The sequence below is a fragment of the Hyaena hyaena genome, unplaced genomic scaffold, assembly GCF_003009895.1.
Source record: "Hyaena hyaena isolate Hyena2069 unplaced genomic scaffold, ASM300989v1 scaffold_263, whole genome shotgun sequence".
Taxonomy (NCBI): Eukaryota; Metazoa; Chordata; class Mammalia; order Carnivora; family Hyaenidae; genus Hyaena; species Hyaena hyaena.
In genome coordinates this window covers 1,754,915-1,781,504 of record NW_024080897.1, presented here as the reverse complement: position 1 = coordinate 1,781,504, position 26,590 = coordinate 1,754,915, and the positions used below count along the sequence as shown (strand labels likewise).

Genomic DNA, 26,590 nt, shown 5'->3' with positions numbered 1-26,590 from the left:
AGAGCAGATGGTCTCAATAACATTACTGCCTGAAGGCTGCTTCCTTCAAGTGGCTTCTGATGTGGGAATAGGGCAGAACTTACATTCCAAGGATGGAAGAGGGAATAAAATGTCTCTCATTGCCCACATCCAGTTCTGAGGTCCACCAGAAGTTCTTCTGATGATCTACTCCAACACTTACCTATCACCTGGTCCTATTCTTTTGTTGTGCAGGTGAGGAAACAAGCCCAAGGATGGTCAGTCTAAGGAATATTTCAAACCCACTGAAATTTCTAGGAAAATACTACGTAATCTAAAATGTATAATCATTATGTAAATAAAGGATCCTGGATTAGATTAATTTCATTCTTTAAAAGAGAAATGTAGTATTCCTCTTGTGAATTCAGAAATACTGGAATGTATATAAGTATACGTTTTATTGATGTCTTTTAATAGAGCATTTTATGTGACTCTTCATACACAAGTCATTTCTCAAAGCGTTGCAACCATAACATCTGCTGGCATTTAAGACATGCACTGTCAGTATCTTATTTCCTTTATCCTACAATTTCAGTCAAAATTTCAGTCCAAAAATAAATGGACATGAGTTAATTAAAGCAAAGAGTTGAGGAAGATTCACAATATATTTTTCCATTATGTTCTATGGATAGAAACAAAGCTCCTTACTCATCTGCCTTAGTGTTCTGCCTACCTATCCAAAAAACAAGGACTGCTCAATATTTATTATGCCCCAATAACATGTATTGTGCTGGGTATCCCAACGGATTCTAAAACTAAGGCATGAGCCCTGGGGAAATACCATCTCCACTAGGAGAAATAAATAAGCACTGTATTCAAATTCTAAAGTGAGAATTACAAGTGGCTTTTGACAGTCAAGATAAAGAGCTGATGGGAATTTAAAGGAGGGATAGGTCATACCAAATAGGAAAAATCAGGAAATGAAGGCTAAACATAGAAGATGAGGCCTGAGTAGAATTTCCAGGGCAAGTGCTTGCAAGGAAAGGTACATACTAAGCAAATGAAAGGAAATGAAAAAATTATCACGTTTCAGCAGCTTCAGAAGATCCGGATTCCCTGAAAGGCAGAGAAGTAACTGGAAAAAAGGAATGGATCGGTGCATCCGCCTAAACTATTTTTCCCAGCTGCTGCTTCTCTTTACCATATATTTTAATATTTATAATAAATTTAACAGCTTTCTGAATAGAAAAAGAAGCATTCCTGACTAGGAGCCAGAATCTCGAGGCTCTACCTCCGCCCAGTTGAATAAAACTGAATATTTTGATTTGATGAATCATATGTACTGGAAAACCAGTTTAAGTCTGTTGCAAGATTTTGTCTTTGAGCCTGATACAGTAAATGCCTGAGAGGGGTCAGTCAGTCCTTCCTTGAAATCAAGACTCGAAGAAGTGTGAAATCGGGCTGATAATGACATAAGCAACTATCACTTTCCTATGCATTTGTCACCTGTAACCCTCTCAACCAGCTCTTAAACTTTAACGCGCACAATACCATTTGAGGTTCCTGTTAACTGGGGGATTCAGATTCCGTAGTTCTGGGGTGGGTGGGGCCTCAGATTCTGCACTTCTAATAAGCTCATTGGTGTTGCCGCCGGTGCCCTGTGGGCTTCTTTTGAGTACGAAGGCTAAAAGTGAGGTTTCGCAGCCAGCAGCATCAGTATCACCTGGGGCCTTGATAGACGTGAAATGCAAATTTTTGCATCCCCACCTCCCGCACCAGATCGACGGAGGAAAAACACTAGGATGAGGCCCAACGTCTTGTTTTAACAAGCGGTCCCGGTGACGTCTCTGGTTTCCGATCAAGACTGCACACTTCAATCACCCGGGGGATGGGAGCGTTAAATACTATTGGGCACCGGGCTTTCTAAAACCTCTACCAGGTGACTTTAATATGCAATAAAATTTAGAAGCCCATAAAGTAGACAGCTGAACTTAGACGGGCCTTATTTTCCGCCTGTGAAAACGTGGGTAAAATCCACGCCGGTTTCTGCTTTCGCTTCCAAATTTTGGCATTTCCACCCAGCCTTAGCCGGCCTCAATCCCAGTTTGGCCTCCGGGGGTCAGCCTCCCCTACCCGAGCCCCACGGCCTCTGCGCGAGAAGAGGGGGGCCGACGGCGGACCAGCCGGAGCACCAGCCACGCGGCCGCACGTCCGGGCACCGCCCGCACCTACGTGGCTCCAGGACCCCGTCCCGGGGGCGCGCCGGCCGGCGCCGGAGCGGGACGCGCATGCGCTCCGGGACCGCCAGGCGCCGGCTCCGAGTAACGGACTCGAGCTCCCCCCACCGGAAGTGGGCGGCCGCGCGGCGGGCGGAGCCGGCTGGACCGCGGCGGCTGCGGGCTGCGGGCTCTGGGCTCCGGGTCCGAGCGGCTCGCGCTCCTCTCTCCGCGTCATGGCAAAGGCCGCGGACGTGGTGCGGCTGCTCCTGGGCTCCACGGCGTTGTGCCTCTCCCTGCTCGGCGCCCGGACGGCCTCGGCGTCCAAGTCGGTGACGGCCCGCTTGGCCGCGAAGTGGCCCGAGACCCCGCTGCTGCTGGAGGCCAGGTGGGTGCGGGCCGGGCCCAGTGCCGAGCCCGGCGCGGAGCGCGGCGCCCTGGAGCATCCCCTCCCCTCCTCCCCTGCAACAACTCCTCTCCGCAGTCCGTCCTTTGCCTCACCGTTTCTTCAAACTTCAGGGCTTCTGTTCACTTCGCCTGGATCTCATTCGCTTTCACGAAAAAGGAGAGGAGGCATGGGACCTGGAATGTGGCGTTTAATGCAGGCACTTCCACTGACGTAGGGCGTTTCTTTTTAGGAAACGGTATTGGAAGCACCTAGTGTCGTAATAACGCCATTGATTGATTAGCTTCCTGTGGCGAAGGTAGCGTCTCCCAAGTTGTTTCTTCCCGAATCTACTCCACCGAAGTTCATATCGCTGGGCAGAAACAACATTTGTAGCTATTGAATTTTGCATAGTATTCTGGAAGTTAAACAGAATTTGAAAGTTCCGTTCATTGGTTAGGATGAGCTTTTATCTCCTGTTGCTTTTGTGAGTTCGGAGAAACAGCTTATGGTCCTAAAAAGAGACTCCATCACCTGCCACCACGTTGCGTATGTAAGATAGGAAAACCATTTTTTCAATTGAGATGTAATTAACACAACCTGTGAGTTTCAGGTGTACAATGTAACCTTCAGGATATGAATTGCGAATTAATCTCAGCGATAAGTCCAGCTAACATCCATCACCTGACATAGATCCAAAAGTTGTTTCTTGTGTTGAGAACTTTTAACGTTTCTCCTAGCAACTTTCAAATATGCAATACAGTTCTATTCACTGTAGTCACCATGCTATACGTTACATCCCCGTGACTTACAACTGAAAGTTTGTACCTGTTAACCTTAAAAAAAAAAAAAAGTTATTTTACCAGCAAAAAAAATGAGAATTGCAAATAGGGACAAGCAAAATGTGGCAAAACCATAGGCAAATGTAACAAATGAGAGGAACATTATTTTGTGCAGAAGGATAAAGTTTGGAGGGGTGGTTTCGAACAAAAGTCCTTTGGAGAAAAGCCAGAGCCCAGTGGAATGACCGTTTCTCTTTGGCTGAGGTGCAGGACTAGTCAATTTCTTGTAGGAGATGCATGTACCTTCTTTCTCTGTTGAGGCCTGTAATTGATGATTTCTGCTGAAAACTTTCTGTTAGAAGTCTGTAATTGACATTGAGTAGTATATCCTCCCCCATCCGCAGTACACTTTAGTGAGGGTTCTCTTTAATATTTACATTTCATCATTGTGATCAAAATATTTCCTTGAAAGCATTGCTGACCAGAAGTCAGGTTTTTCGTATTTAGTGGTTTTATCCCTCCATGCCAGAAAGGTTCTTTTCTGATGTCTTGTCCCTGCATTGGAGGGAAAGTACAAGGTTAGGAGATGGAATTCTGAGGCACTTTTCCATCTAAAGTCTGTACCCCATCAAGATAGTAAGTATTGGAGATCCTCTCCTAATTGGGCACATCATTTTTACAAAAGTTTTGACAGGCAACTAAATACAAAAAGTAATTACATACAAAGAGAAGAAGGAAAATAACTTCGAAACTGTATGATGTCTCCAAACCGGGACCAGAAGGTATCCAGCTGAAAGTGTTTATTGGCACTTAATTCGAACATAGCGGAGAAAAGGTCTGGAGACCAACTATGGAGACTTCCTGGAGGTCCCTACTTACAGTAGCCATGAAAGCAAAATAATGATTACTGTAAGAATCAACCAAGTGCATTTGAGAAGACTCTATGCAGGTAAAAACAGGCAATACTAGCGAACTTCTTGCGAAACTAGCGAAACTTCACAAAGATGTCTTAAAACAGTATTTTTATCTCAAAAGAACCATTTGAAAATATGTGTTATCCAGTGATAAAGCCTGTAAGGTTGCAAATTCAGAAACCATGAATTTGGATAAGAATTCAGAATCAGATAATAGTTTAGATGAAGGATGAATTCTGAACCTTTAACTCAACCCTTCAGAAAAAGCAAGTGAAAATTTGTTTTGGGATCATGATGAGGCTGTTGCTGAAAGACCGTAATCAAGAGAAGGTTTTCTCCCTTTCACGAAGGTTTGGGGAAAGCGTACAAGAGCATTTCCTTTCTTTCTTTAAAAAAAAAAAATTATGTTAGTGTTTGTTTTTGACAGAGAGAGAGAGAGAATGAGAATGAGTGGGGGAAGGGCAGAGAGAGAGGGAGACACAGGATCTGAAGCAGGCTCCAGGCTCCGAGTTATCAGCATAGAGCCCGGCAGAGGGGAGCTCGAACTCATGACCTGAACAAAGTCGGATGCTTAACCTACTGAGCCACCCAGGACCCCCTAGACCATATCCTTTCTACGAAAGAGATGGTAGAAGCAAACAGTGAGGAAAAGGTACACAGGCTTGGTCAGGATATGTTGAGAAAGCTGTATTGTCAGATGTTCTGTGCTTTCATTCCAGGAAATCTTTACTTGCAGGTCACCAGATGGTGTGCAGGGTCTGGTAGGGTTTGGTGATTTCTCTAGATGTGTCTCGCGAATCCAAGAGCCTATTCCTTGGAGTTTGGTGCCACGGAAGTTAACAGTTCCTGAACAGTTCAGTAGGACTGAATAGTCTTTCTGGAGGTGCCTTTTCCAGTTTCCAGTTAGCAAGATGTGATGCTTAAGGTCGTTGTCTTCCGGGATTGCTCTTTGAAAAAGATCACCCTACCGAAGTGTGGTTATTTTTCATAGACGTCATTAGACCGTTGCAATCTTGAAGTAGATCTCCTCTTTTATCTACTATAGGTCAAAGCAGGTACAGGGCCCAAGTGGATTGGGCATCTGTAACTATCTCAAATAGTGAGAGTCTAGGAGTTTCAAAGGGGTGGATCCAAGATTGAGAGGATCAGTGGCAGTGCTTTTGGCCAGGGTAATTTAGGATCTCTACAAATTTTTACCATTTGAATGTTAATAGTATTGTTAATACGTTTCACTAGCCCTGAGGATTGAGGACAGTCTGCACAGCAATAGTGCTGTGAAACAGATCAACAGCACACATCTGTCAAAGCACCTAACCGGTAAAATGGGTTCCCGATCACTTTGAAGTTTGAGAGGGTTCCCAGTTAGGGATAATTTTGTCAGAATTTTTAGCCAGGGAAGAAGCAGCAGCCTTTCTGGAAGGAAAAGCTTCAGTCCCATGAGGAAACATGTAGACCATTACTAAAACATGTTTCTATCCCTGCAATGAGAAAGTTACATGAAATCCATCTGTGCAAACAGACTACTCTGGGTTTTATTGTAGACAGGTGGGGCAAGTGACGTAGGCACTTTCCGCAACCTCATTAATATGAATACTATTATTGTGTCAGTAGACCACAATGGTTTAATGTATGTATAGTGGTAAGTATAAATTCTAAAGGAACTTTAGAATTTCTGGTAGGGTCAGATTGTCATTTGGTCCAAACCAGGGCTCTCTGTTCTGATTAAACCAACAATTATAGGTTTCCAATATTTTTCCCTCTCTGGGGCAATTGTTGGGTGTCTTCCATCAGTCTTTCTGAATTATAATTTGGCAGAACATCTCTTTGGACCATAACAGAGGTTTGGTTATTAGTTTCTTTGAGAGCAGTGTTTTGGGCAGAAGTATCAATGAGATGGTTTTCTTTGGCCTCCAGGGAGTTTGACTCTGGAATGCCCAGGAACCTTAATTATAGAATAGCCAGCAAAAGTGCATTATCTAACAAATTTTGGACATAAGAACCATTTTAAAATGTATCCCTATTGGAGGTAAGGAAATCTTGTTTCCATAATCCAGAGTCATGAGCTACCCCCTAAAGGCATACAGGCTCTCAGAATAAATGTTTCAGGTTTTGCCCTTGGCCAAAATACAAGGATGTTTAAAAGGGATTCCATGATTTTGTCAGTGGCAGGAATGTCTCTGAAGTGAGGCTGATACCCCTGTGTCACAGGGTCTAATTGGTTGTAATACCGTTTGTTTTTGGATGAGTACTCCCAAAGGTGTTCCCTCCCTTCTCACATACAAAAGGAAAAAGGAAAGTTGATAATTAGGATGTCTGAGGGCTGGTGGGCTTATTAGGCTTTTCTTTAAAGTTCCCAAAGCTAGGTCTTCCTGGTTTTTCCAAATAATAGGGTGAGGTTTTGTATTTTTTAGTAAAACATATAGAGATTGAGCCATAAGAGAAATTTGGAATCCACCTTCAACAGTAGCCAGCCAGTTCAAGAAAAACTCATATTTGGCACTTAGTTTTAGGTTTTGGAAAGTTCAGAAAGCCATGAAGTCTCCCTGGATCCAAATGTTCTGAGGTCAGATGCCCTAAGTATCAAATCTGAGTTTGAGCAAATACCAATTTTTCTTTGGACTCTTTATTTTACTTTAAGGCCAAAAGTTTTTAACAGGTGGATACTATTTTTCTGTGAAGTTGCTTAAGAAGGGGAGCAAAGAGGGGTGCCTCGGTAGCTCAGTTGGTTAAGTGTCCGACTTCAGCTCAGTTCATAATCTCATGGTTTGTGGGTTCGAACCCCACATAGGGCTCTGTGCTGACAGCTCAGAGCCTGGAGCCTGCTTCCGATTCTGTGTCTCCATCTCTCTCTGCCCTTCCCCTGCTCACGTTCTGTCTCTCAGAAATAAACAAAAAAAGGGGGGGGGTGAGGAGAGCAGAGAAACAAATCATTTAGATATTGTAACGAAGTAGAGCCTGCAGAAAACTTACCATTCAAATCAGCTTCTAAGGTTTGTGAAAAGTAAGAAGGGCTCTTTGAAACTCTGGGGCATTACTGCCCTGGTTCATTTCCATTCTTCCCAAGTGAAAGCAACTGGCACACTAAAGAATGCGCTGCATAGATTAACTACAGTGACAAGTTTCCATCCGGTGGGAATGGGTGGGAATGGATGTCGACATCTGGGTTAGGAACAGCAGGGTGCCGATGGATAACAATGTCATTTATTGCTCAGAGGTCCTGGACCAACCATCCTTGGCTACTGGGTTTTCTCATAGGTAAAATAGGTGTATTATAGTGACTGGTACGGGGGATAATGGGGCCTTGAGCTTTGTAATCTTCTATGGGCTTGATGCCTTGAAGGACTTCTTTATTCATATTCATCAAATTTAGAGAGAGGTTTTGAGGAATCTGTTTGAATCTTGATGGGAGGTATACTGTGAATTCTGCCAATATCAGTTGAAGATCTTGCCCACAGAGGATGGACCCAAGAGGGATAATTGATCAGTGTCCTCAGATTTGGCTATAGTGCTGTCAGACTCAGAGCAAATCAAAGATGTCAAAGGGTCATTTAACTTACCTGGTTGACTATTTTGATTACTGTGGTCAAATTCTGGAATTATTTCTCCTTTTGGAAGAAAGGAACTCTGGTATATTTTTCTAAGAAATCTCAGCCCAATAAATGAAGAGTAGCAGAGAAACCAAGGAGAGAGGTATGTGTATCAGAGCATTTCAGAGACCGTGTTATAAACCCGTTGAGACTTATTAAAGACCCCTGGTATTTGAAGCATTTCATTACTCCAGGGCAGGGGCTGCTTTTTAGCAGTGGGATTGAACACTAAGAGTGCACCTCTGGTGTCAATAAAGACAGAGAGCTGCATTTTCAATCTGGAGAGTGGTTTCTCTGAGTTGATTAAGTGGGAAGACTGGGAAGAGCCTTTGTTACTCCTCAGGACCCTGTTTTTGGAAATCAGGAAGACACTGGGGATATTGCGGAAGGTGCCTGGAGCGCTTAAGCTGGCAACAGTTTTCTTCCCCCCAGTGCCCTGGCTCTTTGCAAATAGTGAAACTAGGTTTTTGGTTTTGTTTAGGGGCCTTTGTTTGTTGGAGATGAAAATGAAGAATTTTAAAAATTTAATCAGTCTTTTTTTTTTGGGTGATGCATCTAGGATGTGAGCAAGCTACCTTACCAAATTGACTAAATCTGGAGAGAACAGAGTTTGCCATTTACCCCTGGTCCTTTTCCTAAAGGAGAAGGATCAAGTTCAACCCATTAATGAACATAGAGTTAAATGCTACCTATGTGGGTTCAGCATCTAAGGGATGACCAGAGTTTAAAGACAACTTGTGGAGTTGATTGTAAGTCATCAAGGGGTTCACCAGGCTTTTGTGTGCCAGCCTAAATTTTGTTCCAGTCAACAGGCTTAGGAAAAACTACTGTAATTGATCAGTGGATATTTCCAGCAAGTGTGGTAGCATTTTGCCAGAAGTTAGCTGTCAATTTCTGTAAATCCCTTTCAAGATATTCTCATTGGACTAGTTTCATCTGGTGTGGATAACACTGTGGATTGTTTGTTTTTTTTCTGTGGAAAATGGCATGGGAATTTTGTTAGGGATTGCACTGAATCTGTAGACTGGGTAGTATGGATACTTTTCGTCTGTGAATATGGAATATCTTTCCATTTTTTAATGTCTTTTATTTTCTTTTATCAGTGTCTTATGTTCAGTGTACAGGTTTTTACCTCCTTGGTTAAATTTATTCCTAGGTATTTTATTCTTTTTGATGTAATTGTAAATGGAATTTTTAATTTTCTCTTTCTGATAGTTTGGTATCAGAAATGCAATAGATTTTTGTATACTGATTTTGTATCCTGTCACTTAATTTATTCTAGTAGTTTTTTTGGTGGAGTTTTGGGGTTTTTTTTTTTTATATGTAATATCATGCATGCTATCCTCAAACAGTGACAGTTTTACTTCTTCCTTTGTGATTTGGATATCTTTTATTTTTCTTTTCTAATTGCTCTGGCTAGAATTTCAAATACTATATCGAATAAAAGGGGTGAGAGTTAGCATCCTTGTTCCTGATTGTAGAGGAAGAATCCTCAGCTTTTCACTGTTGAGTATGATGTTAACTGTGGGCTTGTCATAGGTTATCATGTTAAGGTTTATTCCCTCTATACCCTATTTGAGAATTTTTATCATAAATGAACATTGACTTTTGTCTAATGATTTTTCTGTATCTATTGAGATCATATGATTTTTATTTTTCACTTTGTTGATGTGGTATACCATGTTGATTAATTTGTAGATGTTGAACCATCCTTGCATCTCTGGAATAAATCCCACTTGATCATGGTGTGTGATTCTTTTAATGTTTGCTAATATTTTATTGATTTTTGCCTCTGTGGTCATCAGGGACATTAGCCTTCAATTTCTTTGTGGGGTGTGTGTGTGTGTGTGTGTATGTATGTGGGTGGTCTTTGTCTTAGTATCAAGCTAATGCTGGCTTTGTAAAAGGAGTTTGGAAGCATTTCCTTCTCTTGAAGTTTTTTAAAGAGGTTCAGAAGAATAGGTATTAAATCTTTGAATGTTTGGCAGAACTCACCAGTGAATCCATCCTGTCCTAGACTTTTGTTTTTTGAGGAGTTTTGTTTGTTTTTGTTTTTTTAAGTTTATTTTGTAAGAGAAAGAGGTGAGCAGATGAGGGTCAGAAAGAGAGGGGAATCCCAGGCAAGCTCTGAGATGTGAGTACAGAGCCTGACATAGGGCTCAAACTCATGAAACTGTGAGATCATGACTTAAACTGAAACCAAGAGCTGGATGCTTAACCAACTGAGTCATCCAGGTGCTCCTTTTTGGGGAGTTTTTGTTTGTTTGTTTGTTTTTTTAATTTCTGACTCGATCTCTGTGATAGTAATTGGTTCAGGTTGTCTATTTCTTCGTGAGTCAGTCTTGATAGCTTGTTGTTTCTAGGAGTTTATTCCTTTTAGGTGGTCTGATTTGTTGGTACATAATTGTTCATGGTATCTTGTAATCCATTGTATTATATCAGATGTGATAAAGTAGTTGTATTGAATACAGTATTCCAGCCTAACATGTGTCCTCTTCCTCTGTTTCTTCCCCTGCTCCTCCCAGCTTGCATTTGATCTGATTCCATTCTCTGTTCCAGATCAGCAGTCTAACTTCTTCCAGTCTTAGATTTGTAGTGGCATTGTCCTGATTTGTATTTGCCTTGACTCTTAGAGCTAGAACTTTTGTAGGATGCTCCTTAAGGTCCTTCACAATCTGGCCCCCATCTGATGTACCAACCACATTACTTGTAGAAGAATGGTAGCTCCTAGAAAGATGTCTACATCCTAACTCCTGGAACCCATGAATGTTACCTCATTTAGAGAAAGGATCTTTGCAGATACAATTAGTAAGGGTCTTGAGACCATCATATTGTGGATAATATTGATGGGTGTTAAATCCAGTGTCCTTAAAAGAGAAGAGGAGAGGGCCATGTGAACAGAGGCAGAGATTGGATTGATGTAACCACAAGACAAGGAATACCAGATGCTTGAAGAGGCTCTACTGGTACCTTGATTTTGGACTTCTGGCCTCCAGAACTGTGAGACCATAGCTTTCTATTGCTTTAGGTTGCCAGGTTTTTGGTAATTTGTTACAGCAGCTCTAGAAAACCAAGACAGACTTGATAAAGTGGAGTGCTGCTGTAAGAAATAGCTAAAAATGTGGAAGTAGCTAGTCAGTCCAGCCAGAGCTGGAAGGGTTTTTGAGAAATGTGGTTAAAAAATAAAAGCCTAGATTGCCTTGAGGAGGCTGGTGGCAGAAATATAGACATTAAAGGTGATTCTGTGAAGGACTTAGAAGAAAGCAGGGAGCATGGTCATAATAAAGCTTCTGTCACAGGGAATACTTCTGTCTTCATGAGTAGAATGTTGATAGAAATAATAACATTAAAGGCTCCTTTGGTAGGAGTGCAGGAGATGAGAGACCTATTATTGGAAACAAAGAAAGATGATCTTTGTTTTATAGCGTCAGAAAAGGGGCTAAATTGGATTCTATGGTTGTGTGGAAAACAGAACTTGCAATCAATGAACTTGAATAGCTAACCAAGAAGATTGCCAACCAAAGCATTAAAGGTATCTCCTGGTTTCGCCTTGTTTGAGTAAAGTGTAAGAGGACACAGAAATCTGAAGAAGGAGCTATTCAGAAAAAAGGAAGCAGCACTTGATAATTTGGGAGTTTCTCCTTCTATCCAGATGGCAAAGCCTGTTAAAATGAGGAAACCTAGGGGCGCCTGGGTGGCTTTCACTTGGGTCATGATCTCGCGGTTCATGGGTTCGAGCCCTGCATCGGGCTCTGTGCTGACTGCCAGCTCGGAGCCTGGAACCTATTTCAGAGTCTGTATCTCCCTCTCTCTCTGACCCTCCCCTGCTCACGCTCTCGCTCGCTCTCTCTCTCTCTCTCCTAGAAATAAAAAAAAATTAAAAAAAAGAGGAAACCTAGTGTTGGGGATGCATGCTTCGGAAAGAAGACCAACTTTGTGGCTTTTTCTGTAGAGGTTAGGCTTGTGACTCGTGGTCCACTCCACCATCTTGGTAGAAGCCAAGAATAGAGGTAGACTTCTTCAGGACAGATCTGTAGAAGGATTTTCTGGCACAATCCTGGTGAGATCTACAAAAGACCCCCACAAAGATTTTGATTATGTTGTATCAGCAGAAACATTGCCAGAAGAGACAGAGACAGGATGAAATGAGAGAAGGCTGTCAGACTTTCAAAATTGCATAGGCAGAAAATTGGCTGATAAACTACTTGGCCGCAAACACGCAAACATTTTTCCTTCAAGAAAAAAGAAAAATGACCCTAAGGGCAGAACCGTGGCAGGCGGCACAGAGAGTGGAGCAGCAAGCTACTGAGGGTTCTGCTCACGACCTGAAACCTAACAGAATTTGTCCTGCTGTATTTTGAGTTTGTTTGGGACTGGTAACTCCTTTATTCTTTGTAGTTTCTACCTTTTGGAAATGGAATGTCTTTGGAATTTGGAATGCATATCTCAACACCGCATTTTGGAAGCAGATAACTTGTTTTCTGGTTCACAGGTCCACATATGGAGAAGAATTTTGCCCTAGGTTGGAGCGTACCCAGTGTCTCACTCATACCTCATTGAAATGATTTACATGATGAGATTTGAGACTTCTTGTGGTATTTTCATGGGATTTTGGTTTAGAGATGATGCTCTAATGGGTTGTGATCACATGGGGGATGTTGGGATAGGACGTATGTATTTTGTATGTGGGACAGATGTGGATTCTGGGGAGCCTAGGTTGGTCTTTGGAACGCATGAATAGTGGCCCCCCAAAAGATAGGTCTAGATCCTGCCCTGTGGAACCTATTGTGTTAACCCTGACGCCAAAAATTTAGACTTCTCTAGAACTGTGAGAATAAATTGCTCTCGTTTTAAGCGACTATGTGGTAATTTGATATGGTAATATAACACTCTACTACGGTCCTTTCTTCATTGATACTTTATTTGTGGACCTACCATATTATTTTCTCTTTGGCTCATTCTTTACCCTGATAAAAACTGATGTCTTTCTAGTATGTTCTTCTAACATTTGATTAATACTCCTATAGTCCTTATTGCTAGGTATGTATGCTAATCTCTGCTGTAAAATGTGAGCTGCAGGGGATAAAAATATTTTGCCAAGGCACAGTGCACAAAAGTAGGTGCTCAACAAGTATTACTAATACGTATTAGCTCAGTAGGAGCAATGAGTATTTTTTTTTTTTAATTTTTAAATGTTTTGTTTATTTTTGAGAGAGAGAGCTTGAGCAGGGGAGGGTCAGAGAGAAGGGGACACAGAATCTGAAACAGGCTCCAGGCTCTCAGCTGTCAGCACAGAGCCCAACGCGGGGCTCGAACCCACGAACCGTGAGATCATGACCTGAGCCGAAGTCGGACACTTAACCGACTGAGCCACCCAGGCGCCCCGAGCAATGAGTATTTTTATTCATACCTGTCTTCCCAAGGCTCAGTACACAAGGAGCAGGTGGCCAATAATGTTGATTCAATGGAAGGGACTTCTGTTAGGGAGTGTCTACTTCATAGCACCATCAAAATTATCTCTACATTCTACCTGTATGCCTGACCTGTGGAACACTGGTTTCATCCTGGGATAATCCAGACAAGATGCTTAGTATTACTTCATGCACTTACCTGTTGTGAACAAATGTAAGTTGTCAGCAAGTCTTTTGTTCTGTAAACTAAACTCTTTCCCGCTATAAGTTTTATCTAGTGGTCTTGACTTTATACTTTTGAACCAAATCTCTTCTTTGTGACAGTGTGGCAGGCTGGAAGCCTATAGTTTCTTTAACCATTGCACTTCTCTTTTTTTGTGTTTTCTAGACTTCATTATTTTACTCACATCTGGTTTTTAGTGTATCTTTTAGTAAAAATTGTAGGAAAATCAAAGAGGTTGAGGGGAACACACGTAGAATAGGAAGAATTGAGAGCATTGGATAGCTCGAAGGAGCTTGGGAGATAGAAACTTAAGAGAACTGTTACCTTTCTGTTTGGGGTCTTTTTTTATTACTCAAGGCATTCATGGGAATTTCTCTCTCCTTCTTCCCCCCTCTCCTGTCTCTGTCTCTCCTGTCTCTGTCTCTCCTGTCTCTGTCTCCCCTGTCTCTGTCTCCCCTGTCCCTCTCTCTACATAGAATCTTTTAGTTCAGCCTAGAAATTTGAGTGCCTATTTTGAGCATGGCCCTGTGATGGGTACTGTGTAGGAAGCAAAGATGAATGAGTATGTCCCCTACCGAAAGAAATTTATAGTTTAGTATCATTTGCTAGAGATAATTACAGGCTGATAAGGGTAAATTTTTATAACCTGTAACTTCTACATCTAAACTGCATTTATTGGTGTTGCTCTTGCCAAAAATATTTTTTGGAATTTCGCTTATAACTACTGTCAAGCTCTTTCATACATATAAACACATTCTGTAGATAACCACTTTTTTGTGTGGTAGAATTTTTTGGGAAACACTTATCTGGAGCTAAATATTGTATAAAACAAGTGAACAAATTGAAAATGTCAGGTTTTTCTTTTAACCTTTTTAAACTTAAGGTGAGGAGCTGATTTAGATGATCTCTCAAGGATATTTCTTCCTCTAAAATTAATGATGAGTTACTGGCAAATTGCCTCGGAAAGTAAATTCCAGAAGAGTTGCGCAAGTGGTGAGAGGAATGAGAGGTATGTTGAGGGAATAAGGTATGTGAAGACTTTCTCAAGGTCTTTGAAGGCTCACACTTTGATGTGTAAATTCTGGCATCGAGAAGTTTGTGGACCTACCATATTACTTTCTCTTTGGCTGATTCTTTCCCTTAGTAAGACTAATGTCTGTAGCTGCACAGCCTCTGAGCAGGTCTGCAGATGTCTAGGCAGATCAGTTAGGTAGTAAGTGGTGCTCCCTGCTTTGCATAACGTTTTGTACCATTCCTGTCCTTTTCAGATCACACATCCTGTTTATCCCATTATTCCCTCTGCTTTTAGCGTCTCCTTTTTTTTTTTTTATGCCATTGAGTTAGATGCCATTAATAGCAAGAGCTGCTTACCCATTGCTTTCAATTCCTGTGCTTGTCATGTTTAAGTGGATGAATCAATCAGTTTTTCTCCCCTCCTTTTCCCTCTTTAGTGACCAGACTCACAAGAATTACTTTGCATGTGTCTTGAATGTCCTTGTACTTTCCATTCATATTAAGCATTAATAATTACCAAGACTCGAGAGAAATAAGACGGGTGGTAACAAATCTGTACCATCTGTTTAGTGCCCGTTTCCCTTCTAGTTTAAACAGTTGAATCTACTTGCTTTGGGTGTCCTGTGATTTGTTCTATACAGAACTGAATAGCCTTTCACTTAATTCATTATTTCCAGATATGGCATTGGTCATTTTTGTATGACCTACATTCTGTGGAAAAATCAAAGTGTCTGGGATTCAAAGCTAAAGATCTAATTCGAGGGGCACCTGGGTAGCTCAGTTGGTTAAGTGTCCAACTTCGGCTCAGGTCATGATCTTGCAGATTATGAGTTCGAGCCCCACATGGGCTCTGTGCTGCCAGCTCAGAGCCTGGAGCCTACTTCAAATTCTGTGTCTCCCTCTCTCTCTGCCCCTCCCCTGCTCATGCTTTGTCTCTCTCTGTCAATAATTAAAAAAATGTTTAAAAAAATTAAAAACTAATTCGATACACTAACTTCCTATTAGTTTTTTCATTATGGTATTTTCTCTTTTAAATAATAAAAATATTGTCTACATAAATAAGTGGCTAAATAAAAATAATACTGTTTTTTAAAGTTTGAGAGAGAATGTGAGCAGGAAGAGAGCCAGAGAGAGAGAGAGAGAGAGAGAGAGAGAGAGAGAGAGAGAGAGAGAATCCAAGCAGGCTCCACGCTGCCAGCACAGAGCCCAACATGAGGCTCGATCTCAACCATGAGATAATGACCTGAGCTGAAATTAAGAGTCAGATGCTTAACTGACTGAGCCACCCAGGCATCCCTAGATAATATTTTGTTTCACTTTTCTTAAAGTTTATTTATTTATTTTGAGAGAAACAGAGCACAAGCTAGGGAGGGGCAAAAAGAGAGGGGGACAGAGGATCCGAAGCGGGCTCAGCACTGACCACAGAGAACCCTATGTGGGGGCCAAACCCACAAACTGTGAGATCATGACCTGAGAAGTGTTTATAGAACCAATTTTTGTTGGTAAGACAGGTAGTCTGTTTTTCTTTGACTTTTTATATAACACTCCCTTCATCACCGTTAAGTTCTACTTCTCAGTAATTTGCAGTAACATGGACAGAGCTGGAGAGTATTATGCTAAGTGAAGTCAGTCTATCAGAGAAAGACAAATACCATATGATTCACTCGTGGAATTTAAGAAAACAAATGAACATAGGGGAAACAAAAAGGAAACCCAAGAAACAGACTCTTAACTACAGAGAACAAACCCCTAGTTACCAGAGGGGAGGCGGTTGAGGGGGGATGGGTGAAATAGGTGATGGGGATCCCCATGATGAGCACTGAGTGATGTATAGAATTGTTGACTCACTATATTATACACCTGAAACTAATAGAACACTGTTAACTAACTGGAATTAAAAACAAATCGTTACCACTTCTCAGTGGTATTTCACATGGAGAAACAAAACAAATCCATTTTTTAAATTATAGCTAATAATGAGGAAAGGCTAAAAGTGATTTCTCATGCAATCTTTTCCTGTCATGAATATATGCTTGTCTGTTCGAATTATATCTCGTGTAAGAATCATCCATTTGTTCTCTTTCTGCATTACAATGAAAGTCATGTTAATTTTTGGAGGTTCTTAACTATAAGTTATAATTTGGTTCTAAGGTATGGTTTCTTATCTCATTTTTCATTCCCATCTATTAACTGATTACTTTTATTTTAATAGTGAATTTATGGCAGAAGAAAGTAATGAAAAATTTTGGCAGTTTTTGGAAACTGTACAAGAATTAGCAGTTTATAAGCAAACAGGTAGGTGATGTACATATTACACCTTAAAGGTTTGGATATATGTGCATACATTAGATATGTATTTAACATTAAAGGTGAAGTGTAAATGCTTAATTGAGTTAGTAAATCTGAATATTAAATTTGAAAAGATGTTTTCATGAAAGTTATTCCAAGCATCCATTTCCAAAAAGTAAAGATTTTAATGCTTTAAGAAAATTCATGTAATTGGCAGTGCTTGCATATTGCTTTATAATCAAGGAGAAATAGTAATTGTTGAATTATGGATTTCTTTTACCTAGATTTATATGAAATAGTATGTGTTTTGCATCTAGTGGTGCTTTTTTTTTTTTTTTTGCCAGAGTAGTTTTAAACTCTTAAAGAGATTTTTTAATACTTGCCCATAACACATCAGGTAATCTGTTTGCTTTTATTTCACTATCTAGAGGATACAGTCAGTGATTCCAGTTTTCAAACCTATATAAATATATATTACATATGTATACATACATCTATCTTTAGAATGAACACGTGTTTATTAAAGTATTCTTAGAGGCCAGTAGATTAAAGGTAATGAAATTAGGTTTTAACAGCAGAGGTTAAAAGGTTAATTATTAATTATTATAAAGGAAGGTTACTTTCCTGTCTCTGCAGAGAATAGAATAAACATTAACATGGATCCCTCAAGAGTGAATTCTTTAACCTTGTAGACATGGGGAGAACTTCTTACTATGGAGTTAAATATAGAGAAAATTTACTGTGGTGATTATGATTTTGTTCTGGGGTATAAATGTAAGAGAAATAACAGTTTTGAATACTTAAAGTGTTCATTTATTGGACTCCATTTGGCTCACGTGGCCTTGAAGTTCAGCAATTTGATGATTTCATGAGATAGGTTTAAAAAATAGAGCAGACATGCCTTTAATGATACTTTAAACTGAAATATTTTCAAAACCAAGTAATTTGCTTTTTAAAAAATCTTTTATTACTGAAAATCTTCATTATTATCATTATTTGAGTCACAAGAGATACTGTGCCCTGCTGTAGATACTGGGAATACAAAGATGAATAAATGTGATCTCCAGTCCCTGGACCCCACAGTATTGTGAAGGGGACAGCAGAAGAGCAAACTCTACTATGAAGTGTTAAGGGCTTCATGGGATGTGGCTGACGTGGAAGCGCATGAAAAAGGGCACGTAGTCATTATTTCAGAGAGAGCGGGACAGCCGTTCTGGTGGTGAGTGTTGGAGCGGAGTTTGGAAGATCGGGGTAGCCAGGTAGTAGGGAGGGGAAGAGAGCAGGAGACAGGCTGGAGTGCACAGAGCAATTTTGACTACTTAGAAGTCAACTTGCAAATCAATGAGAAACTGTCATTGATTGGCTTTGTATTTGCCCTGACAATTTTGGTTTTGGTATTTAAGGTAAAAATAGACTAGATTAATATGTAAGATTCTCATAGTTAAAAGGCCACCAAATTCTGTGTCTCTCACCAAAGCTCCTAAATGCAGCTATCCCAAATCTTTGGTTCTCAGTATGTACTTTATAGCCATACTCAGTGCCATTTTCAATTGGGGAAGCAGTCTGGAAAATTATTCTTACGAATTTTGAACTCTTTAAGTTGCTTTGATGTATCCACATATTTTACATAAATGAAATGACGGGCTTGGACAGTCTGATGGCAGATGATTAACAAGTTGGAATATAAGTTTAGGAATATGTGAGCTCTATTTGCAGCATATAATATAGGAGGTGTGTATTTCAGGGTTGAACCTAAAAGAAATTCTATTAACTAAGAATTACCAACACTGAAAATATAATTCTGTTAAAGTTATTTATAATGGCAAGAGTCCAATGCATAAGCTGCATCATTGCTGATGTTGTTAGGTGTGGGAGAGAATGGCATATGTGAGGAGTTAAATATGTCAGTGACTGTCAGATTTACTGAATTTACTTCAAGATCTTAGAGGAAATGTTTTAAATCCTTAGTTATTTGTAATTTTTTAGGTTGTTGACTCTCCATGAGACCCTGTAAATACTCTCTACTGAAAAATAATTCCAGTAATCTACTTGCCTAAAAAAGTTGTAAATATTGAAGATTTGACTTTTTGAATTCAGGTGCTAGTTTCATGCCATTTAGTGAGAACATGTTACAGTATGTTTCAGCAAATTAAGTCCTTTTAAACCTTGAATTTGCCTGGTTTTCAACCATTTTATATGGTTTTGCTACAGAGCTATGTATTTATCGATGCTTCAGGAATCAAGTAGCGTGATATTAGCTAAGCTATGAGTTCTGTGTGGTGAGTTAGAAATGTCAGCCAAGGTTTATCTAATTCCAGAGTCCCTATTTATTTTTACTTTTGTGCTCCACATAGAAGAAACTCATTCTCCAAGTCCTTGAAGATTTTTATGGTTTTTACATAAGTAAAGTTGCTTATATATTTTAATGGGAAGATTTTCAGAAAATGTTATGACATTTCTAATTCAGTTACTTGTAACTGAGAACTGGGTTTGGATAGGAAGATGGTTGCAGTTTGGATGTGTCACATTTGAAATGCTTGTTGAATATCCAAATGAAGATCTCCTGTAAGGTGATAAATGAGGGAAATTTAGGTGGTAAAAATCTAGGCTAAAGGGTAGGATTTGGGAGTTGTCCACATAAAGAGGGTAACTGAAGTTATAGGGAGAAGGGATAGAAGGAGAAGAAAATAGATTCCCAAGGGCAGAACCCTGAAGAGCATCAATGTTTAAGAACCAACCAGAGGAAGAACTAGAGGAGAGAGACTAGAAGAAATACCCGTAGAGGCAAGTGAAAACCTAGAAAACGTGATGTCATGAAAGCCAGGAGAATATTGAGTGATAAGTGATGAATGGTATCAAATACTATAGACAGGTGAAATGTGAATATTAAGCTTTTAACAACAGAAAAATTATTGGTGACTTAGCAGTGTCCCCGGTATAGTAATCAAAAGTATGGTGGGCTGAGCTATGAATTGAGGTTTGAAGCAGAGATAAGTATTAAGTCTTTCAAGATTGACTGTGAAGCATGACAAGATGCTAAACAGCATCATCAGGGAAATACAAATCAAAACCACAGGGAGATAACCCCTCACTCCAGTCAGAATGGCTAAAATTAACAACACAAGCAACAGATATTGGCGAGGATACAGAGAAGGTGAACCGTTTTACACTGTTGGTGGGGATGCAAACTGGAAAACAGAATGGAGCTTCCTCAAAAAGTTAAAAACTGGGGCACCTGGGTGGCTCAGTCAGTTAAGTGTCCGATTCTTCATCTCCACTCAGGTCTTGACATCAGGGTTGTGAGTTCAGGCCCCATGCTAGGCTCCATGCTGGGTGTGAAGTCTACTTAAAAAAAAAAAGTTAGAACTACCCTGCGATCTAGCAATTGCGCTACTAGGTGTTTACCCAAAGAGTACAAAAGTACTAATTTGAAGGGGCACATGCACCCCAATATTTATAGCAGCATTATCAACAATAGCCAAATTATGGAAAGAGCCCAAATGTCCATTGACTGACAAATGGATAAAGAAAATGTAGTGTGTGTGTTTGTGTATACATACACACACAGTGGAATATTACTCAGCCATAAAAAAGAATGAAATCCTGTCCTTTTAATGTCTGAATGGAGCTAGAGAGTACTATGCTAAATGAAATAAGTAAGCCAGAGAAGGACGACTACCATATGAATTCACTGATGTGTAGTTTAAGAAAACAAATAAACGTAGGGAAAACAAAAAGGAAAACCAAGAAACAGACTCTTAACTGTAAAGTTAGTTACTAGAGGGGAGGTGGATGGAGGGATGGGTTAAATAGGTAATGGAGATTAAGAAATGCACTTGTGATGAACACCAGGTGTTGTATATATGTTTTAAGTGTTCAATCACTAAATTCTACCCCTGGTTGGGGGGGGGGCGGGGAAGATTGTGAAGCAAATAAGATGAATTAGTAGCAGGCTATGGAGGCTGCTGCTTTTTACCTCCCAAAGGTGAAAGTGATTTATGTATATTAAATGCCAGTAGGCAAAAATCAAGTAAAACATGAGGCTGAAGAAAGTGGAAGGGTGTTGAAAGGGCAAAGTTGTTATCAGCAGGTTAGTTGGTAAGTCTGGATTGAGTTATTTTAAAACTTCAGCGAAAATAGTCCAACATCTGTCTCATGATTGAGATGATCTTGCAAGTTAAGCCTAAATAACAGATGTGTGCTTTCTATAAACCCCTGACTCCTACTTACATCCATCTCTATCTTGGAGATCTTGACAGTGACCAGTGACAAAACTTGATGTCGGTTGACAGGCACTACTCACATTTGTTTCTGTTGACTGTCTTCTCTGTTTTCATGGAAGACTGATGATCCCTGTTTGACTGATAGAGTCTTAGTTATGTTATTATATTAATTTTGGCTATTTTTCTGTTGCCCCTGTAGCTATTTTGTCTTTAAGATCAGTTTTTAAGATAATATCTCTAATCTGTGCTGTGTTTTACTGTTGAAGGTGAGTCTTATTTGCATTACTTTTTTTATTCTTGAGGGAAGCTAACCATAACTTCCTGAGAAATCCCATATAGTTTGTTAAAGAAATAGGAATGAATGTGCACACCTATTCTCATAGAACTCTTTAAAAGTACTGTATTGGGAAAGCATCATGGCCTAGAATAAAGAGACTTCCTCATTTCTTAAATATTAATTCCAGAAATGTATTGAAGGCCTACTTTCTGTGCCAGGAGCAGAAAGGTACAACTGAAAGCCTCAAAAAGATTCCTCCCTTCACAGCTTATAGCTTAATGTGAGGGACCGCATCATTAAGTTACAGATAATTTTTAATCACAGTTTTGAGAATTGACCTAGAGATACTATCGTCCTGTCAGAGAGTATAACAGGATCTGGGCTGGGAGATCAAGGAAAACTCTTTCCACAACCAGCGACGCTTAAGCCAAGGTGTGCTGAATAGGGGTTGGCCGAACATGCACTGCCTGGCCTCCTGCATTTCATGTGGAAGGAACAATGTGTGAAGGCCCGGAGTGGTTAGCCCCTCTCGCTCTGGGCGTTGTGTCTTGGTGCCCCATAAGCAGGAACGAGTCGGCTAGTGATCCGTCCTTCCCCTCACCACCATCCCTGATTTTGTCCATCAGTATTTGTAGTCTTTATCTTTGTATTCTTAAGTATACATACACTTCTGCTTGCTGTGTTGGCTTTGGTGATACTCGTTTTCATTCCCAGCTAATATTTGTGAGGAATCACCAGTCTTGCTTACTTTCCACTTAATTTCCCTTCTGTGGCACTTTTGTTGGTGGTGTGCTTTTCTGCATCACCGGAGCATGCAGTGTTTACATAGTCTTCTGTAGATCTCCACTCCTTCATTTATTCTTGTTTCTAGTTAAGTACATTTAGAGCTCACCCTCAAACTTAATGCTGAAGTCCCTCCAGTCATTTCCTGGTCGTGTGAAGTTTGCTCCCTAGTTGATGCCTCATGAATAACTCCCAAGAATGATGACCTTGAGTTCTTCATGTGCATGCCTGTCTGCGTGCATTTTGTACTTGAGGTTTTTAACTTTAGGGTCCTATAGTTTTACTGGAAAATGCTGCAGTGCTAACCATTCGGAGTCTTCATTCTTAGGTATATAGATTCATTGTTGCTTTTTAATTATGGAGAGTTTTCTTGAATTACGGGGTTTTTTTTTTATTGTTCATTCTGTTCTAGTCCCCCTGATTCTCTTTTGGGGATACAGTTATATGTACTACATAGCTCTCTTTGGCCTGACTTCCAATTTAGAGTTTATTTATACATGTCATTTAAAATTTATTAACGATCATATTCTTTAAGTTTTGTGTGCTATTCATAGTCTTCTCTTAAATGGTAGGTAGGGCCTGTATCTTTTCCATAACCTTGGAGTGAATTGATCTGATACACTGGTATCTTCCAAATAGATTATAATGGCAATATTATTTTCACTTGGAGTTATATTGATTATACTTCACTGGAAGATCCAAACAAAGTTAAGAAAACAGATCTTGACTTTCCACTTTTCTCCAACCCCAACATAACCAAGTTAGTTTTACAGTAGAGGTGTGCCAATGTGTTGAAAATGAAATAACATCCTTTTGTTTTGAAAATTTTTTATAGAATCTGTTTATTCTTATTACAACTTAATCCTGAAGAAAGCCGGACAATTCTTAGACAATTTACATATCAACCTCTTAAAGTTTGCTTTCTCTATAAGGGCATACTCACCAACTATTCAGATGTTTCAACAGGTATGTAAAACTACCCGAACTATAGTTGACAAAGAGACATGCTGGTAATATGCATAACTCTATCTTAATGTGAATATCTTTGGTTCAAAAGGATCTACAGACTTATAAGACCTGGTCCCATAGCCTATCATTGATTATATTATCATTGTTATTGATTGTCATTGAATATATTATATAATTTTATAGATATAAGGAAATTATGAGGACAAATCATTATTGAAATCAACTGTAATGAAAATTTTAATGTGATGGAATCTTTTCAATTACTTTGAAGCATGCATTTTGTATTATAAGGTTGATTTTGTTAAAGTATTTGATTCTGTCTGCATATAGTATTTTTTACTTTAATTAGAGCAATAACTTAATAGTGGTTGATGAGTTATTTTAATCAGAGGAATGTATGAGTTTTAAAGATCATATTGTAATTATAAAGTACTGTAGCTAAATATAATCTTTGAAATCTTAGATTGCAGCTGATGAGCCCCCGCCAGATGGCTGTGATGCATTTGTGGTTATCCATAAAAAACACACCTGTAAAATTAATGAGATTAAAAAGCTGCTGAAGAAGGCTACTTCGAGGTAAGTTAATGATAGCCTTTAGTAAAAGATGTGGTTTATAAAAAGAGATGAGAGTTGAAGTACAGAAATTTCTTATAATAAACAATGTCTTCATTGTTAAAAATTTTTATTAAAGCCTGTGCTCTGGATTGAGAAAACTTAATCTGAGCTGGTAGTTCAAGTTCCCTCAGTATTTTGTCTCAATTAGCTTTTGATTTGAGAATGTAAAGTATATCAAAATACCACAGAATACATGAAATATGTTTTATATAATCATAAAATGTTTCCTCAAACATGCATAACTGTGTATTTATTTGGCTTCTCTTTAGTTTTTAAGTTTAGTTATTTGTTTTGTGAGAGAAAGAGAGAGAATGAATCCCAAGCGGGCTCTGTGCTGATGGCAAGGAGCCCAGTGCGGGGCTGGATCCCATGACCCTGGGATCATGACCTGGGCCTAAGTTGAGTTGGAAGCACAACCTACTAAGCCATCCAGGCGCCCCTGGCCTCTGTCTCTTTAAACTGAATGTATAACCTGGGAATAAAAAACTAATAATACAAACAGTAATACAAAGTATAGAGTTGCATCGTTATAATGTATTATTCAAAACTTTCTTTTTTTTGTTTACTTCTTAGTAATACAAAAGGATATGGACAGTAAGAAGGAAATTATTTATTAGTGCCTGGTGTATGTTTTAGTGCCTGATTTATCTGTACTTTCAAAAGTATTAAAGTTTCTCTAATTTTGAAAGAGCTCTTTATATGTTAAACAGTAATAAATATATATACATATATCAGTACTTCTCTTATTTGTTGGAAACCTTTTAAAATATTTTCTTATGTTTTAATATACAGAAAGCTTTTTATTTCTATGTAGGCAAATTTTGTGTGTGTTTTTATACTCAGTTTTTCCAAACCTGAGTGAGAGATTTTACTAAATTCTACAGTAGCTTTCCTAAAGTTTTTCCTTTCATTTTACCTTAAACTTTTAATCCTTTAATTTTAAACTTTTAATTCATGTAATTTATTGTTCTCAAAGGTAAGGAACCTATCAGATCTTTTTCCTTTCAGATTGCTTGTCAATTAAATATTCATTATGTTTATGTTATGCTGTATGACATAGCTATTCTGTATATTACCTGTTTCTTATAGAAATGCCATGCTGTTCTAGTATTTGTTTTACAATATACTCTAATATCTAACAATACAATTTCATTGCTGCTTTATATCCTCCAAATTTTTTACTTCGATTTGTTTATTGATGCTTTCAAATTAACACTAGAGTCTTTTTTCTCCTGCCAAATTGCCTCCCTAAAAATTAACGTTGGTAGGATTTTAATTGGAATTATGAGGGGTGCCTGGGTGGCTCAGTCGGGTAGGCATCTGAATCTTGATTTCAGTTCAGGTCATGATCTCACAGTTCCTGGGATTGAGCCTTGCATTGGGCTCCACACTGACAGCATGAAGCCTGCTTTGGATTCTCTTTGTCTTTCTCTCTCTCTCTGCCTTCTCCCCACTCACACCCTCTCTCTCTCAAAGTAAATTAAAAGAAAAAAAAGAAAAAGAACAATTGAATTTTTATTATATTGGGTCTCTCAGCACATGATATGATATGTCTTCCATTCATACTGTCTTTTTTTAAAATGTTAATGTTTTGTAATTTTTCGTGTTTTTTAAGTCAGAAATAGTGGGGTGCCTGGGTGGCTCAGTCGGTTAAGCATCTGAATCTTGGTTTTGGCTCAGGTCATGATCTCACCATTTGTGGGATCGATCCCCAAATGGGGCTCCACGCTGACAGCATGGAGCCAGCTTAGGATTCTCTTTCTTTCCCTCTCTGTCTCTCTGTGCTTCCATGCATGCGGTCTCTCAAAATAAATTTTTTAAAAAATATCAATTACTTTTTTAATCTGTTGAGATGAATACAAAGTTTTTATGGGACATACAGTGTATTATAGTAATATATGTTAAACTATTATACCATCTTTGCATTTGTTGATGGTGTGAGATTATCTTAATTTATGTTAAATTAAGATTGCTTATGTTTTAAGATTCATGCTTCTCTTTTAATAGATGAGATTAGCTATTTAAATTATTAATGCCATATTTTTTCTTTTTTCTTTTTTTTAGAGAGAGCAAGCAGGGGAGGGAGTAGTGGAGGGGGGGAGAAAGAGAGACACAGAATCTTTTTTTTTTTTTTTTTTAATGTTTGTTCATTTTTGAGAGACAGAGCATGAGCAGGGGAGGCGCAGAGAGAGAGAGGGAGACACCGAATCTGAAGCAGGCCCCCGGCTCCGAGCTGTCAGCACAGAGCCTGGTGTGGGGCTCGAACTCATGGAAGGTGAGATCATGACCTGAGCCTAAGTGGGACGTTCAACTGACTGAGCCATGTAGGCGCCCCAGAGAGAGAGAATCTTAAGTAGGCTCCATACTCAACACAGATCCCAACACAGGGCGTTAATCCCATGATCCTGGGACTATGACCTGAGCTAAAACCAGGAGTCGGGGGCTCCACCGACTGAGCCTCCCAGGCTAATGCCACTTTTTTTTTTTTTTAAATCTAGCTTTGTATAGTATATTAGACAATTTACCATGTTATTTCTGTAAATTCTGGTATTCTTTTATATCTATATCTCCTTGAAAATAAGTATATCATAGAAATTATCAATTCCTTTTTTTTTTTTTAAATATAGCAATTTTGTTCTTAAAGTAGTTTCATCCAGGTGTTTTTTCATACTCTGCTGCAAGTTTCAGATCGATTGGCTTCTGTGAAAAGTACCCCCTGCCGTGTTTATGGGGTGTCAGCACCGAATTTTGTTCTGTTTTTATTGAAGTATAGTTGCTAGACAACCTTACGTTAGGTTCAGGCGCACCACGTAGTAACTCGCAGCCCTACACGGTACGCAGCGCTCCCGTGAGAAGTGTGGGTGCCGTCTGTCACCGTGCAGCGGGGCTGCCGTGTCCCGGCTGTAGTCCCTCTTCTCTGCGTGTCATCTGCATGACTGACTTA

General features: G+C 39.5%; 1 protein-coding gene across 4 annotated transcripts in view; it reads left to right on the top strand.

The window, feature by feature from the left end:
- Positions 1-2,389: 2,389 nt before the first annotated feature.
- UGGT2 (UDP-glucose glycoprotein glucosyltransferase 2) overlaps positions 2,390-26,590 on the top strand; it is a 177,380-nt gene continuing 153,179 nt past the window's right edge. For all 4 annotated transcript variants that reach the window (XR_005530743.1, XM_039245722.1, XM_039245721.1 and 1 more), the window contains exons 1-4: positions 2,390-2,562; positions 16,703-16,785; positions 22,898-23,028; positions 23,495-23,607. Coding sequence is in view for 3 of the 4 variants with exons in the window: in XM_039245722.1 (XP_039101653.1) it covers positions 2,411-2,562; positions 16,703-16,785; positions 22,898-23,028; positions 23,495-23,607 (479 nt within the window). In the remaining variant the exon portion in view is untranslated. The remainder of the gene's footprint in view (positions 2,563-16,702; positions 16,786-22,897; positions 23,029-23,494; positions 23,608-26,590) is intronic.